A 14,057-nucleotide genomic window follows, 5' to 3' on the forward strand; every position below is an offset into this window, starting at 1 on the left:
GTCCTATAGTAGGTAATGAAGATATAAAAATTGATAACTGAAAATTATTGTGTCACAACTGTGTCTGTTGACTTTAGGAGATAAGTGTGAAAATAAGATAATACAATTAATGAGTAAGTGCTGTAATAAAGATACATACTGTTTGAATTCCTAAGGAAGGGAATGGTTGGTATCAGTGGGAATAAGGAAAAAAAATCATAAAGAATATGACACATGAGCTCCAGCATGAAGAATGAATGGTTAGGTAGTCGGCACTTATAAAGGATGGTTTTGGGGAAGTATGGGGAAAAATTCAGTGTAACTAGAATTTAGATGCACAAAGGAAGTGGGAAGGTTGAGTTATATTTTGAAGGAACTCATTCATTCTTAAAAATCAGTTGACATTTTATTCTGAAGATAGTGGAGTTGTTTAAACGGAGGAAGTGATATGACAAGATTTGTTTTCCATGAAGTTAATTTTGGTACCTGTTTAGAGAATAGGCCTGTAGAAAGAAAAAAAACAATGGCAGGAAGTTCTATTAAAAGTTTGCTAAAACAATTCATGAAAAAGATGAAACATGGCAGTGGAGATGGAGAAGAGAATCGGGAACAAGAGCCCTCCCTAGCATGCACAGCAGTGTTTGTGTTATATTGTCAGTTTTGTAGAGGAAACTGTTACGGGTTGAATGTGATCTCTCAAAAATTCCTATGTTGAAGTTACAAGCCCTAGTGCCTCAGAATGTGACTGTACTTGGTGATAGGGTCTCTTTAGTGGTAATTAAATTTAAATGGGTTCATTCAGGTGGGCCCTAATCCAATAAGACCGGTGTCCTTATAAAGAAGAAGTGATTTGGACACAGATATATACAAAGAGAGATGATGTGAAGACACAGAAAAACGTTGGCCAATTACAGGCAAGGAGCAGGGTCTGGGACAGATCCTTTGCTCACAACCCTTAGAAGGAACCAATCTTGGTGACAACTGATCTTGGACTCCTGGCCAATAGATGTAAACATCTGTTGTTTGAGTCACCCAATCTGTGGTATTCTGTTACTGCAGCGCTGGTAAACTAGTACAGAAATATTATGGTATATGCTTAAATCTTTATTAACAAGGATGGGGTACACAAAAAACACACACCACTAATTTTGATTTTTTTTTAAAAGACAGAGAAATCTTTTGCTTATACCCTTTTATAATTACTCATGTGAACATAATAATAATGAAAAATAATTTATATTTTAAATTAAAGAAGAAAAAGCTATTTTGAGGAAAAAATATAATATATTGATATAATGGATAGCAGGGATGGATATTTAAGAAGAGAATTGAAGATGATGTTGATATGTTAGCCTAGGAAGTTTATTGGGTGGCAATGTTTTAAAAGAGGGAGGAAAAGGCAAAGTTCTACCTTATACATGTTAAATTTTAAAACTGAAGTCTATACTCACAGATATCCATTCTGCATCTGTAAATAAGTTACTAGGGCTGGAAGACAAGCTTAGGGTTGGCAAATGCCTTCACATTTCATTGATTGAGGCAGTATCCATTGTAAGACAGAGATTTTTAAATGTACAAAATAAATGTCTTAGAATTGTTGAAATATAGAACTTAGGAATTGAATCATGTTAGTTATGCCAAGGCCAGAAAAAAGCAGAGAATGGGACTGGAAAGATTATGAGTCTTTATGAGTGGTAGAAGAGGAAGGACCAGTGAAGAAGATTGAGAAGAAAAGGTTAGTTAATTAGGAATTGAAATAGAATTGAGTTGTGTCTGAGAAGTCATGTGAAAAGTTTACAATAAAGGGAGGTTAAAGGTGCAAAAAGTGTGATTGAATATGGACTCATAAATCAGACTTGCTTTAAGTTCCAAGTAAATCTTATTTACTGGTATGTCTATATTAATAAGTAAAGATAAAAGGATTTTGTTAAGCTTTTATATACCAATGCCACTCATATTTGTTTACACTCATCATCAAATTAGTGTATTTCTTTACACATTGACATATTACTTATTAAAATGCATAATGCCACCTTAAACTTTTAAATTATTCTTCCACATATTTACATGAAATACATTTTCTAAGTATGTAAATAATAGTAATAACGTTCATTGTAGAAAATTTTCTAAATATAATATGAAGAAAACATTAAAATGACCTGTACTCCCATTCCTTAGAAATAGCCATTATTGATATATAGACAATTTTTCTTCCATTTTTTTCTAAATCTATATGTGTGTATGCATTGAGGTGTTTATACAGAAGTCTCATTTCTATCCAACTTTTTCACCTACCTTTATATTATGAGCAAATTACCATATCATTAACAATTCTTAAATACTTTTTTCACAGATGTAAAATATTCTAGTGTATGGCTACCTAATTACTCAATTATTTTCATTTGACATTTAGATTGTTTCTCATATTTCATTGCAAACACTTACTAATACTTATCTCCATTTTCAATAGCTTTGTTGGGATAGATTTTTAGAAGTGAAATTACCCTCTTGAAGATGAGAGGCTTACAAGACAAGATATGTATTATTTTTCCTAGTGTGTATCCTAGCAATGTGGTAGCAGCTTACTCCTCTATTGACAATGTATGAAGATGTACATCTTACCATAATTTGAATATTTTCATTTAAGAAACCTTTCCAGCATTTAGATGATTTGATGTTAGGATTCTAATTACAATAGTCATATAGTTATTCTTAGAGTAAATGTCCTTTTTAAAAAACCCTCACCCAAGGATATGCTTTTATTGATTTTTAGAGAGAGAGGAAGGGGGAGAGAGAGAAACATCAATGTTGTAGAAACATCTATCAGTGGCCTCCCGACCTCACCCGAGCAGGGATGGAGCCTAAAACTTAGGTATGTGCCCTGATGGGGAGTTGAACCTACAGCCTTTGGTGTATGCATCAACACTTCAATGAACTGAGCCATCTAGGCAGGCCTAAATGTCCTTCTTATGGATGATCTAAATATCTGAAGTATAATAAATCATTAATGACAATCTAAGGAGCACTGCAATGAATGAGGCAAGGAATATATGGCATGATTCTTACCTTATATTCATTCAGAATTTCTTTTCTGGATGTTTCTTTTCTAGCCCAGGTAAATTACATTAGAAACTTTATTCCCATTCTAAATGGGCACATGAAAATTATAAGACACTAACTCTAGCTACTACATCTTAAAAAAACACATGCTTTTTTTCAGCATAAATTGGTAGGGAGAAATGCAGTGGGATGGGGAAAGGTGACTGAGTTCTAACAGATTCTTCTATCTAATTATATATACGGGTGGCAAATGCATTATTAAAATAGGGCTAACCTTCCTAAATGCTGCAACCCTTTAATACAGTTCCTCATGTTGTGGTGACCCCCAACCATAAAATTATTTTCTTTGCTACTTCATAACTGTAATGTTGCTACTGATATGAATCGTAATGTAAATATATGATATGCAGGATGTATTTTCAGGGGTCGCAACCCACAGGTTGCGAACCGCTGGCTTAGTGTCTTGTGTTTCAAGTGAAAATTGTAATTAAAAAGTATGTTCTCTCCTCCACTAGTACTTTACCATAGGGATCTTATCTATCTTGAGTTTTAGAAGAACAATTAAAAGCGATAATGTTTCTGTTTCAGTGAACGGCTCACCTCTTCGGTGTATCAAATATGTACTTAACCTGACTAAGACGATAGTTTTCTATTGATTTTTAGGGAGAGTGGGATGGAGAGGGAGAGACAGAGAGACAGAAACTTCAATGTAAAGAGACACATATGAGAAAGACACATCGACTGGTTGCCTCCCACACGTGCCCCTACAGAGGCTGGGGATCGAGCCTGCAACCAAGGCATGTGCCCTTGACTGGAATTGAACTCCAGACCCTTCAGTCTGTGGGCCAACACTCTATCCACTGAGCCAAACTGGCTAGGGCCACTGGCATACTTTAAAATATTGAACATACTATTTATTTTAAATAACTGCTGTGACTTCTCCAAATCTTGGATTTAACTGTAATATTGGCTGCCCATAATATGGTCTATTCATTTTCCAACCACATTGTATTATTTCATGATAGACTAAATTAACATTCTCAAACTTGAGTATTTTCTCTGGTAGCTATTTTAAAGGAAGTCTAAGTGGCATATGAGAAAAGAGTCTAAGACTTGATTGGCTATTTTTCCCCCTTGTAATGTATGATTCCTTAGTTCTGATTCCTCAAGATTCTTTTTAAGGAATCATATCATTGATAATAATACCTTGAACTCTTAATAATTATGGTTATTGCCCAGCCTGTGTTGCTCAGTGGTTAAGCCTTGACCCATGAACCAGGTGGTCAGGGTTCAATTCCCGGTTTGGGCACATGCCTGGGTTGGAGGCTTGAACCTCAGTAGGGGGTGTGCGGGAGGCAGTGGATCAATGATTCTCTTTCAACATTGATGTTTCTATTCCACCCTCTCCCTCCCTTCCTCTCTCTGAAATCAATAAAATAAAATAGTTATGGTTATTAAATTTTCATGTCTTTGTATTGCCTCTTTAATTTGATTTAAAAGCTACTTAGGTTCATGCACTGTGCTTTAGACCTCGTTTTACTTTATACTTCTTATTTCCATCAGGCTCCAACTTAGAACATTAAAAATAGCTAGTCAGCCTACAGTTTACTTGTAAAATAAAAGGGAAAAAAGCTATAGATTATTACTTGTTATATAAAAAAATCAAAATATTTATTCATTCTGATATTTTGTGATGACTTTTTACTATTGAGTTAAAATCTAAAAGATATATGTTGATTTGTGTGCAGATCCTTATATTTGGAATAGTTCTCAATACAATAGGATCGTTGTCATTGAAAAATTCTCTCTTCTCATTTTTCCTTTCTTCTATGTTTTATTGCTGTGTTATATTCAGGAACTCCCGAAAGCCTAGCTGAGAAGGAGAGGCAGCTTATGGGTATGATCAATCAGCTGACCAGTCTGCGAGAGCAGTTGTTGGCTGCCCATGACGAGCAGAAGAAACTGGCTGCATCTCAGATTGAGAAACAACGCCAGCAAATGGAGCTGGCCAAGCAGCAGCAAGAACAGGTGAGTAAGAAGTAGAGATACAGTTTCCTCAGGCTTTGTTTTGCCTGCTATTTATGTCATTCTCCTAGGCATACAAAGATCATTTAAAGCCTCTCTCCCCTTTTGCCCACATAAATAAGTAAAAAGGCAAATGATGAAGCAAACTCTGATCTGAAGAAAGTTATCTACTTCTTTAGTGGTGAGTAGCATGGAAGTAATTATAATCAAGGTGCTGATAGGTCATGAGAGAAGTACCAAAAACCATGGAGAGTCAAGAGAACATTTCCAGTCAGTACCAAAAACCATGGAGAGTCAAGAGAACATTTCCAGTCAGTACCAAAAACCATGGAGAGTCAAGAGAACATTTCCAGTCAGGAACATTAAACAGGTGTTTGTTCTGGAACTTTGAAGAATAGGTAGGATTCACCAAATAAAGTAAATTTTCAATTATGGGGCAGGAATTTTAGATAATAAGAAGGAGTGAGAATCTGAACTAGATAGGGTATTGACCATGATAAAAAGAAGAAAGCAATAAACAGGTGGAAGAGTTACGGTTAGTTGAATTTTTTGAGTGGGCAAAAGGCAGAAGAAAAGTGTTGAGCTTGAATAATAGGGAAAGTCAGGGGGAGGACTACTTTGGAACAGCAACTGGCTATATGATGCTGAATTAGAGCTGTTGTCAGATTGTCCCTCTAGAGCAGCGGTTCTCAACCTGTGGGTTGCTACCCCTTTGGCGGTCGAATGACCCTTTCACAGGGTCGCCTAAGACCATCCTGCATATCAGATATTTACATTACTATTCATAACAGTAGCAACATTACAGCTATGAAGTAGCAACAAAAATAATTTTATGGTTGGGTTACAACATGAGGAACTGTATTTCAAGGGCCAGAAGGTTGAGAACCACTGCTCTAGAGGTAAGTGAGAGACAGGTAGAAATACCAATCAAGAGAGGTCTGACTTAAATGTCTTAGATTATCTACATAGACATGGTAGTTCAAAACACTGGAATAGAAAAGTTTTATTCATTTTCAATCAAGTGCTTCTTATGTGCCCGGCACTGTGCTAACTAACTGCTGAGGCTACCTCAATTAACCAGAAAGACAAAGCCCCTAAATTCTAGTGGAAAGAGGTGATTAACACATTGTATGCGGGCCGTTTTTGCTTATTTTTTGCGCAAATGGCAACATTCAGTAAAATTACGATAACTTTAGTTTTACATATTTTTTTCAATGAAACTTTCTGTGATTTACTATAAAATGTACACTGAATTATTTTTCTTAAATTTTAAACAGACAAATACTGGAAAACTCCCTGGAAAATTGTGTTTACCAATCAACGTAAAATGTATAAATATGTTTCCCGCATCCAATGTGTTTTAACAAAGAAAAAGAGACATTAACAAAATAATCTCAAGTAGTGATAAGTTATTTGAAGAAATATGACAAGAATAATTCGATAAATAGTTACTTGTATGTCAAGGCAGTATTTCTTAGCTAGGGTGATTGGATCAAGCATTTAGGCTCAGATTGAAATGACACACAAGACACAGCCATATTAATATCTTGAGTCCAGAGTGTTCTATACAGAGAAATAGCAGGTTTATAGGCCTTGACTTAGAGAAGGGGTGAAATCATGAGAAAATGGACATGAACTAACGGTAGATCCTTGGAGATACTGGTATACAGCTGCTAGAGAGAGGAAAATGAACAAATTCAGAACCAGGAATCTATTATATTTTTCATTTAGATTCTTGTTGGCTTTAATAGTATGGCTTCTATGGAGCTTTTGTAGCAGAAATCAGACAGTCAGAAATGACATGTAGAAGAACTGACATATAGTGAGAAACTGGTAACAAAGCATGAGAACTATTACTTAAAGGAAAATTGCCAGTAATAAAGGGAGATAGAGGGCATGCATAAGGCAATTGTCCATATAGAGATGGTGCATCGTTTAGAGGGCTAACGTCCTATGTTTTGTGCTCAGTCCACTCACCATCCACACTGGAGGAGAGTCATTGTTTAGTCAGAGGTATTCAATAATGCCAAACATTCCAAACTGCTCTCAAAATGGAAACTAGCATAGTTGAAAGGGGTAAAGAAATATTCAGAATATATTTGAAGAGATCCCCTATTTTCAATTTATTCTCTCTACTTGGTGGTTCATATCTGCTTGAAAGATGATATTTTTATTTTCAATGAAATGCTTCATCATTTTCTTTCAACATATATTTGACCTGTTATTGGCCATGGCCCATATTTTCTTTCTTTACCTTCCTATAAAAAACAAAAACAAATAAACAAACAAACAAACAAACAAAAAAACAGGTCAGAATGCTAGCCTGTGACAGTCTAGAAAAACACCAGTCTTTTCATGTATGTTTTTAACTTTCAGTACCTTCAGACATCTGAATTCTAGAAAATTCTGGGCGCATCTGAAACTGTAGCTCAGATGGGGTTATTTCTTTGTAAAGAATCCCCACCTTGGTGGGTTTGAGGGTCCCTAAAACTTTGAACAATCACTAATGGAGAGCAAGGTTCCTTTCATTCTCTTTCACATTCTGGCCCATCCCCAAATATCATCACTAGGTTCTAGAATTTTTTACTTTCTCTGACATTCTCCTTTGAACTCTAGAAATCCTTAAGTTTTTCTAGAATGTCTTCCCTATACTGGAGAGATGCCAGGCAGTGATGCCTACTCAGCCTGTGAGAAGATCCCTCCTGAGGGCCGCAGGTCAGCTTTCCAGAACCCATCTGCTCTGCCAGATCCTCTCTACCATGCGTTTCTGACATGCATAGTCAACACTGTTGTGGTCACTGCTCTTTTCATCAGGACACAGGGATATCTCTGAATGACATTTAGTATTTATTCCTTAAGATACAGGTTAGGTTTATCTTATCTTGAGGGTTTCTTTTCTGACTCTCCTCTTAACACTCCCTACTTAGCACAGCACAGGCCTCCTCTGCACACTCTAATCTTCCTCTGACAGCTCTTAGAGATGCTAATGATCTTGTTGGCTGATCAGCCTTTCCACCAGACCATGAGCTCCATTCCATGTTCATCCACTCAACAAATATCTATTGGGTACCACGTTGATCTCAGCTTCTGTTATAGTTACGGGGATCCGGCAAGGAACGAAACAGACAAAAATCCCTCATGTATTGAATTCTAATTGGTAGGAGATAGACAACAAATTAAAATGTAAAATATATTATATGTTGATAAGGATTATGGTGAAAAAAATAAAGCAGAGAGTTAGGGATGAAAGTGCTGGGTTGAGGGGCTCTTTTAAAGGGAGTCATCAGGGAAGACCTATTGATTGACAGGGTCATAGTTGAGTAAGGAATTACAGGGGATGAGGGAGTGAACAAACCAGTTACTTTGGAAAAGAGGGTTTCAGATGGAGGGGTATGCAAGTGCAGAGCTCAGAGGCTGGAGTAACCTTGGGAAGTGGGAACATCCTTGGTGTGTTCTAGAGACAGGAGAGAAATGTGGCAAGAGTGGAGTGACAAAGGAAGAGAAGGAGAAGATGAAATCAGAGAGATAGGAGGCCAGATTATATTGGGCTTGCAGGCATTACATGGCCTTTCCTCTGAGACAGAGTGTTTTGAAATGATGAATAACATGACAATGTACCTTGTCAAAGGATCTCTCTAGAGTCTAGATGCTGGTTTATAATAGGTTGTAGGGAGCAAGGGCAGAAGCAAAAAGAGCAAACGGGAGGCTATCACAACAATTCAGGCAAGAGGGAACAGTAGCTTGGAACAGGAAGAAGTATGGAATGGTATGAAGTGGTCGGTTTCATGATGAATCCTTAATATCAACTGAAATATTGGGGTGTGGGAGGAAAGAACTGGACTTAAGGAAAAAGAGACATTCCCTTTTATACTATATCATTTTCTACCTTTCTGCAGAAAAAAAATGTTTTTACTATATTCCTAAGATAAAAGAAAACATTACAATAAACATAGTTGTACTGATGTCCATAAGGGAAATAGAAAGTTCATTGTGCAGCCATGTAGACCCATCCCCTTCATATTGGTTCTTTCATTCATAGTAAAGGACTCTGCTTGTATTTTATCCTCAATTTTTAGCCTTCTGATACTGAATTTAAGGAAATACATTTTTTAATGAAAATGGCAATGGTGAGGATAAGAACCAGTGCTTACTTATGAGAGGGTTATGTTACATTCTCATGAGAAGGTAGCCTACCCTTTATGATGCAATAAGGCGTTTTAAAATTCTCTTCTCATCTAGTCAATCAAGCATTCTGCACTAACTAGTCAGGCATTTTGCAAATGGTGAGCAAAATATGCATGACCTATACCATAATACAGGTAAGAGGATATTATCAGAGCAAATAACGGATGACAGTGCTAGTTGCTGGCATTCCAGATGACTACCTTTCAGATGACCACACTGAGGGCTAAGTCCTAAGTTTAGTTTTTAATCTGTTGAAGTACCTTTGGGAATGTTATTGTATAAGTGGGTCTAAAGCTTGAAGCAGAGGTCTAGTCTGCAGAAACAAATGTATAAGCACTTGGCATACATATGGGAGTAGGCATAGAGGTAAAAGAATTGAGTCTGAAATTAAGCCTATAGCACCACAACAGTGGATAAAGGCTTTGAAGGTGACTGAGAAGGAACAGACTGGGACTTAGAAGCAAAATGTACTTAGAAGCATGATGTACTAGAAGTCAAGGAAGAAGGTACGGGAATCACTGAAAGCCTTGAGTATTGCGTTCTGATGAAAGGTCAAAAGGTAAGGATTAAAAATCACTTCACAGTTTAAAAAATGGAAGTGTCTGGTGACTTTATTAAGAATGATTTTAGTTGCGAATGGGAGCAGGAATCAGAATGGAGTACGTTAAGAAGATGGCAGGTTAGAGGCAGAAATGAGGACAGTATTTACCAAAAAACAACAACTAAAAAACATAAAAACTCAGTAAGAAATAAAGCATCTTACAATAGTTTGTGCTACTCTGAATTCCTGGGTCACAAACCCCCCCCTGTTTAATCAATACTCTCATAGAAAACAGCTGAAAATGTCAGAGATAGTATCTTCTTAAGATATCGCCAGGAAGTGGGATTTTTGAAATGAACATTTCATACTGGATTAGATCACTGTTGTAGTGTTTTAAGGCATCATTCCTTTTAGGCGAAAAGAACCATAATGGTTCCCAAAGATTGAATGTCTTAACTGATCCTACTTAATGATGAACCGCTGGTACTGTACAGGCACAAGCATTTCTATTTGCATCAACTTAGTAATCAGTGTCAAATCAAACTTTGAGAAACAGAACATTGGTAATTTCCCCATAGGACTATAATAAATACACTTTAAATTTGCCCATGTGCTATTTCTTCACAGATTGCCAGACAACAGCAGCAACTTCTGCAGCAACAACACAAAATCAATTTGCTTCAGCAACAGATCCAGGTCAGAAATCATAATTTCATACATTCTTCCAATTAAAAAATCTATATTTGTTTCTCATTTTTAGATGTACCTGATTGAAATGATCTAAAGTAAAAATTACTTTCAGCCTAATCCATGCTGTGTTGTCTCCAGTGCCAGGAGAATCATACAGTGGTGGCCCTGTCACGGGCCCTCCTGTGTCAGGCAGCTCCAGTCTAAGCAGGCTGACCGCAATTTTCATCCCATATTGAAGGGAAATTAATGTTAGAAATGTTTCGTTTTCTCTGTTGTTTCATATTGAAAATGTGCCTGCAAATGTGTTCTTAATGGTGGAGGTGCAGGGGAACCAAAGCAGAAAGGTAGAGTGGGTTTTCATTTAGTCACAACAGTAAGAACTTTTGCGGTATGTTCAAGAGCCATGTGCGATAAAGGTTGAAGTTAGGGAACATAACGATTTGGTGTTCAAGTAGAATCTTACCTTTAGTATAGACAGTGGGCTCTATAACCTCCATATTTTTCTTATGTGGAAATTTGCAATGATAAGAAGCATCCATAAAGAACAAAGAAAGCGGTTGTTTTGGTAACAAAAGGAAAAAATACCTTGCCAGTGATGTCTTGTCTCTACCACTCACTAGTGTCATGAACTTGGACAGAATTTGTATCCCTTCCTGAAAATTCTTTTTTCTAGAAGCACTTATTTCATAGAGTGTTTATGAGGATTTAATGAAGTCATGGATGGATGGCTTTAGGGTAGTGTCAAGACATATAGTAAGTGTTCAATATATACTCACTGTGACTAGCAAGGAAAGGAACCTGAGTCATGGATCTATGAATCCAACTCTGTGTAACTTCATTCATCTGGAGGCAACTATTAGATTTGCAGTCAGATTATCTGGGGAAACATTCATCATACTCTTGAAGTTTTACCTTGAAAATCCAATATATTTTATTAAAAGTGAATATCATAAATGGCGGAAGAAAATGTGTCAAAATTATTTCATTCATTTGTTAATCATCTTTAGACTTCTTTGTCAACAGAGTTTATTCCATTGTATTTAATTGGGTCAGGTACATTTAATGTCTTTTCCCTAGATTATATAGACCACAGGGTTGACTCATTCTTGTTCTCCCTGAGATTTTAATGAACTGGTCACAGCCTCAGTGAGAGCTATATATCAATGAGATGATCCAACCAAAGTCTTCACTTTCCTTAACTGTAATTATTAGAAGCATATTTCTAATGGAATATGTTCTACCAGGAGTGTGGTTGCTCAAAGGTTTAAAACTGTTAATTGGATTTCCATGTTTAGTCTAAGTGTGATGACTTTGAATATAGTTTTAGTTGATGGTATCAGATTATCTAGATTTAAAATGTTTTTAATTATTGAAAACCTATTATAACAAAAATGTTATGGCAAGTTCTCAATATAAATAAGGGACAATTCCATAATCAGTGATGTGGCCCATTGCAAATCACTTGATTTCACTATAGTTTGATGAATGTACCAATAGTTCTAAATTTTTACAATTTTTTTATGAGACTGAGAGAGTCCTTTGTTAACCAGAATTGCAAAATTGTATCTCAACCCATATTTAAATATGTAGATGGGTAAGCTTTGTTTGACCACTTAAATGTAATCATCATCTTCCATTCCTTTTTTTGGAATTATTTCACAATTATGAACACTGTATATAAAATGTGGATTTTAAGCTCTGTTATAATGACCAAATGTTGAAATGGATGGATTCAAGCCAAGTTTAATAACCTGCCCAACATCACACAACTAGTTACAAGTAGAGCTAGGATCAGAGACAAAGTTTTCTGATAGTTAATAGAAATTTTGCTAAGTATGAGCAATTTAAAAGCTTAGAATTCCTACTTGATCAAAATGTTAAGCTGGTGGCTTCCACCAGTGCACAGAGTGAAAACAAACAAACATATCCATTAGTCCCTAAAGGGAATAATGTCACACTGATGGTAATTTGGGGGAAACATTAAGAGAGATGTTGAGATATATCTGTGTACTTACCCTCTTTCTAGTTTTAGTACAGATAAATGATAATGACAGAGTCAACATCCATCAAGTTATTACTTTAAAAAAGAGTTTGGGAAGTCGGGAATATTCCAGCTGAAAATAAGTACTGAGCAAGACTGACAATCTGAAAGGAATTCATTTTCACAGCTTCTAGTATATTCATTAACTAAAAGCATAGTTCTAAAGCATATTTTATAAATTGTTAATTTGGCGCAGTCTTACAAGCACTTAATAATTATGAAAGTCATAATATATTTAACATTGTCTGTTGAGAGATTGTTCCAAGAGTTATGGGAGGCACTGATATACTGGTATATGTAGAAATAAAAGATTAAGAAGGTAGAATAGATCCTGTTTTTCTCACATAAATCTTTACCATATTTCTTCTTTAGAATGTTTTCTCTCCCTTTTCTTTTTTCCACTTCCACATTTCCCTTATTAGCACAGGACAAGTAGGAAGAACAGCAAAAATAAAGCCTTATATAATGGAAGGCAAATAAAATATATAACAAATTTTATTATAAAATATTGTTTTGTGGATGCATATGTAATCAAATGATCACATAAGAATGTTTTATCATAGATTAAATTTTCTTTGATATCTGAAAATACGTATTTTGAATTTGATCTACTTTTTTTCTTTCTTAAAAATGGAGCTTTAAGACCTTGTAGAAATAAATATGCCAATTTACATTACTCATCTTGATTTCATTTTTTTGACTTTTTATTCTATTGTTGCTTTGGACTTTAGAAAACAATGCGTTCTAATTCCTTTATTGATAGAATAGTGGACATCAGTGTTTTTATTCCACAAATAAGGCTTCCCTTAAAATTTTGGTTTCAATTGAAATATATAAGACATTAACTTGGTCCAAATATTGGTAAGGCATACAATACCTTAAATTTGTTAGACACATCTGCCTTGTGGGTTAGATTGATAAAGAGTAAGAAAGCAGGAAAAACTCGATGGATATGTTAAATGACTGGAGAATGATATTCCCCAACATTTTTCTCATTCTTTTACTGAGATCTCTTTAAAGGAGAGGTTAATTTAGACATTTTTATTTCATTTGAAGTACATGTCATTTAATTTTTACAATGTATGAACAAGTTGTATGTGCCTGTATGCACACACATTCACATGTTCTAATGACCAGATTATTTAAAATTTATTGGGGCCTATTAATTCTATTTTTTTCAACTCCAAATGAAAAGAGTGGTGGTAGGTTTTACTCAATTACTTATTTGAAGAGAAAATACCATAAGAATTATTTTTAAAAAGCAGTTTTAATTAATAACTTAGGATCAGTTCTTCATGAACTATTTTTCTTTCTTTAAAAACCATCCTTGGTTTTAAAATTGCATTATTCTAATTGGACTGAAAACACAATCTACTTTACTTCCTTATAGATAATTTAGAGTTATAGTTGTCTTCCAGGTTAATACATAACTCAGGATTAAAAGAAGAATTTATGTTATCTTTTGTAACATCATAAACCAGTTCATTCTACAAAAAAAAAAAAAAAATCATATCCTAATGCCAGAAACATCCTATT

The 14,057-nt window shown here is 35.3% G+C and overlaps 1 protein-coding gene across 8 annotated transcripts in view; it reads left to right on the plus strand.

Annotated features, from left to right (window-relative positions):
* SOX5 (SRY-box transcription factor 5) overlaps positions 1-14,057 on the plus strand; it is a 972,837-nt gene that overhangs the window by 760,047 nt on the left and 198,733 nt on the right. For all 8 annotated transcript variants that reach the window (XM_070410551.1, XM_070410552.1, XM_070410553.1 and 5 more), the window contains 2 exons: positions 4,895-5,067; positions 10,418-10,486. In XM_070410551.1, the coding sequence (XP_070266652.1) occupies positions 4,895-5,067; positions 10,418-10,486 (242 nt within the window). The remainder of the gene's footprint in view (positions 1-4,894; positions 5,068-10,417; positions 10,487-14,057) is intronic.

The sequence above is a fragment of the Myotis yumanensis genome, unplaced genomic scaffold (genome assembly GCF_028538775.1).
Source record: "Myotis yumanensis isolate MYYU_CA2020_CCGP unplaced genomic scaffold, mMyoYum1.0.hap1 SCAF_3, whole genome shotgun sequence".
In the NCBI taxonomy this organism is placed as follows: Eukaryota; Metazoa; Chordata; class Mammalia; order Chiroptera; family Vespertilionidae; genus Myotis; species Myotis yumanensis.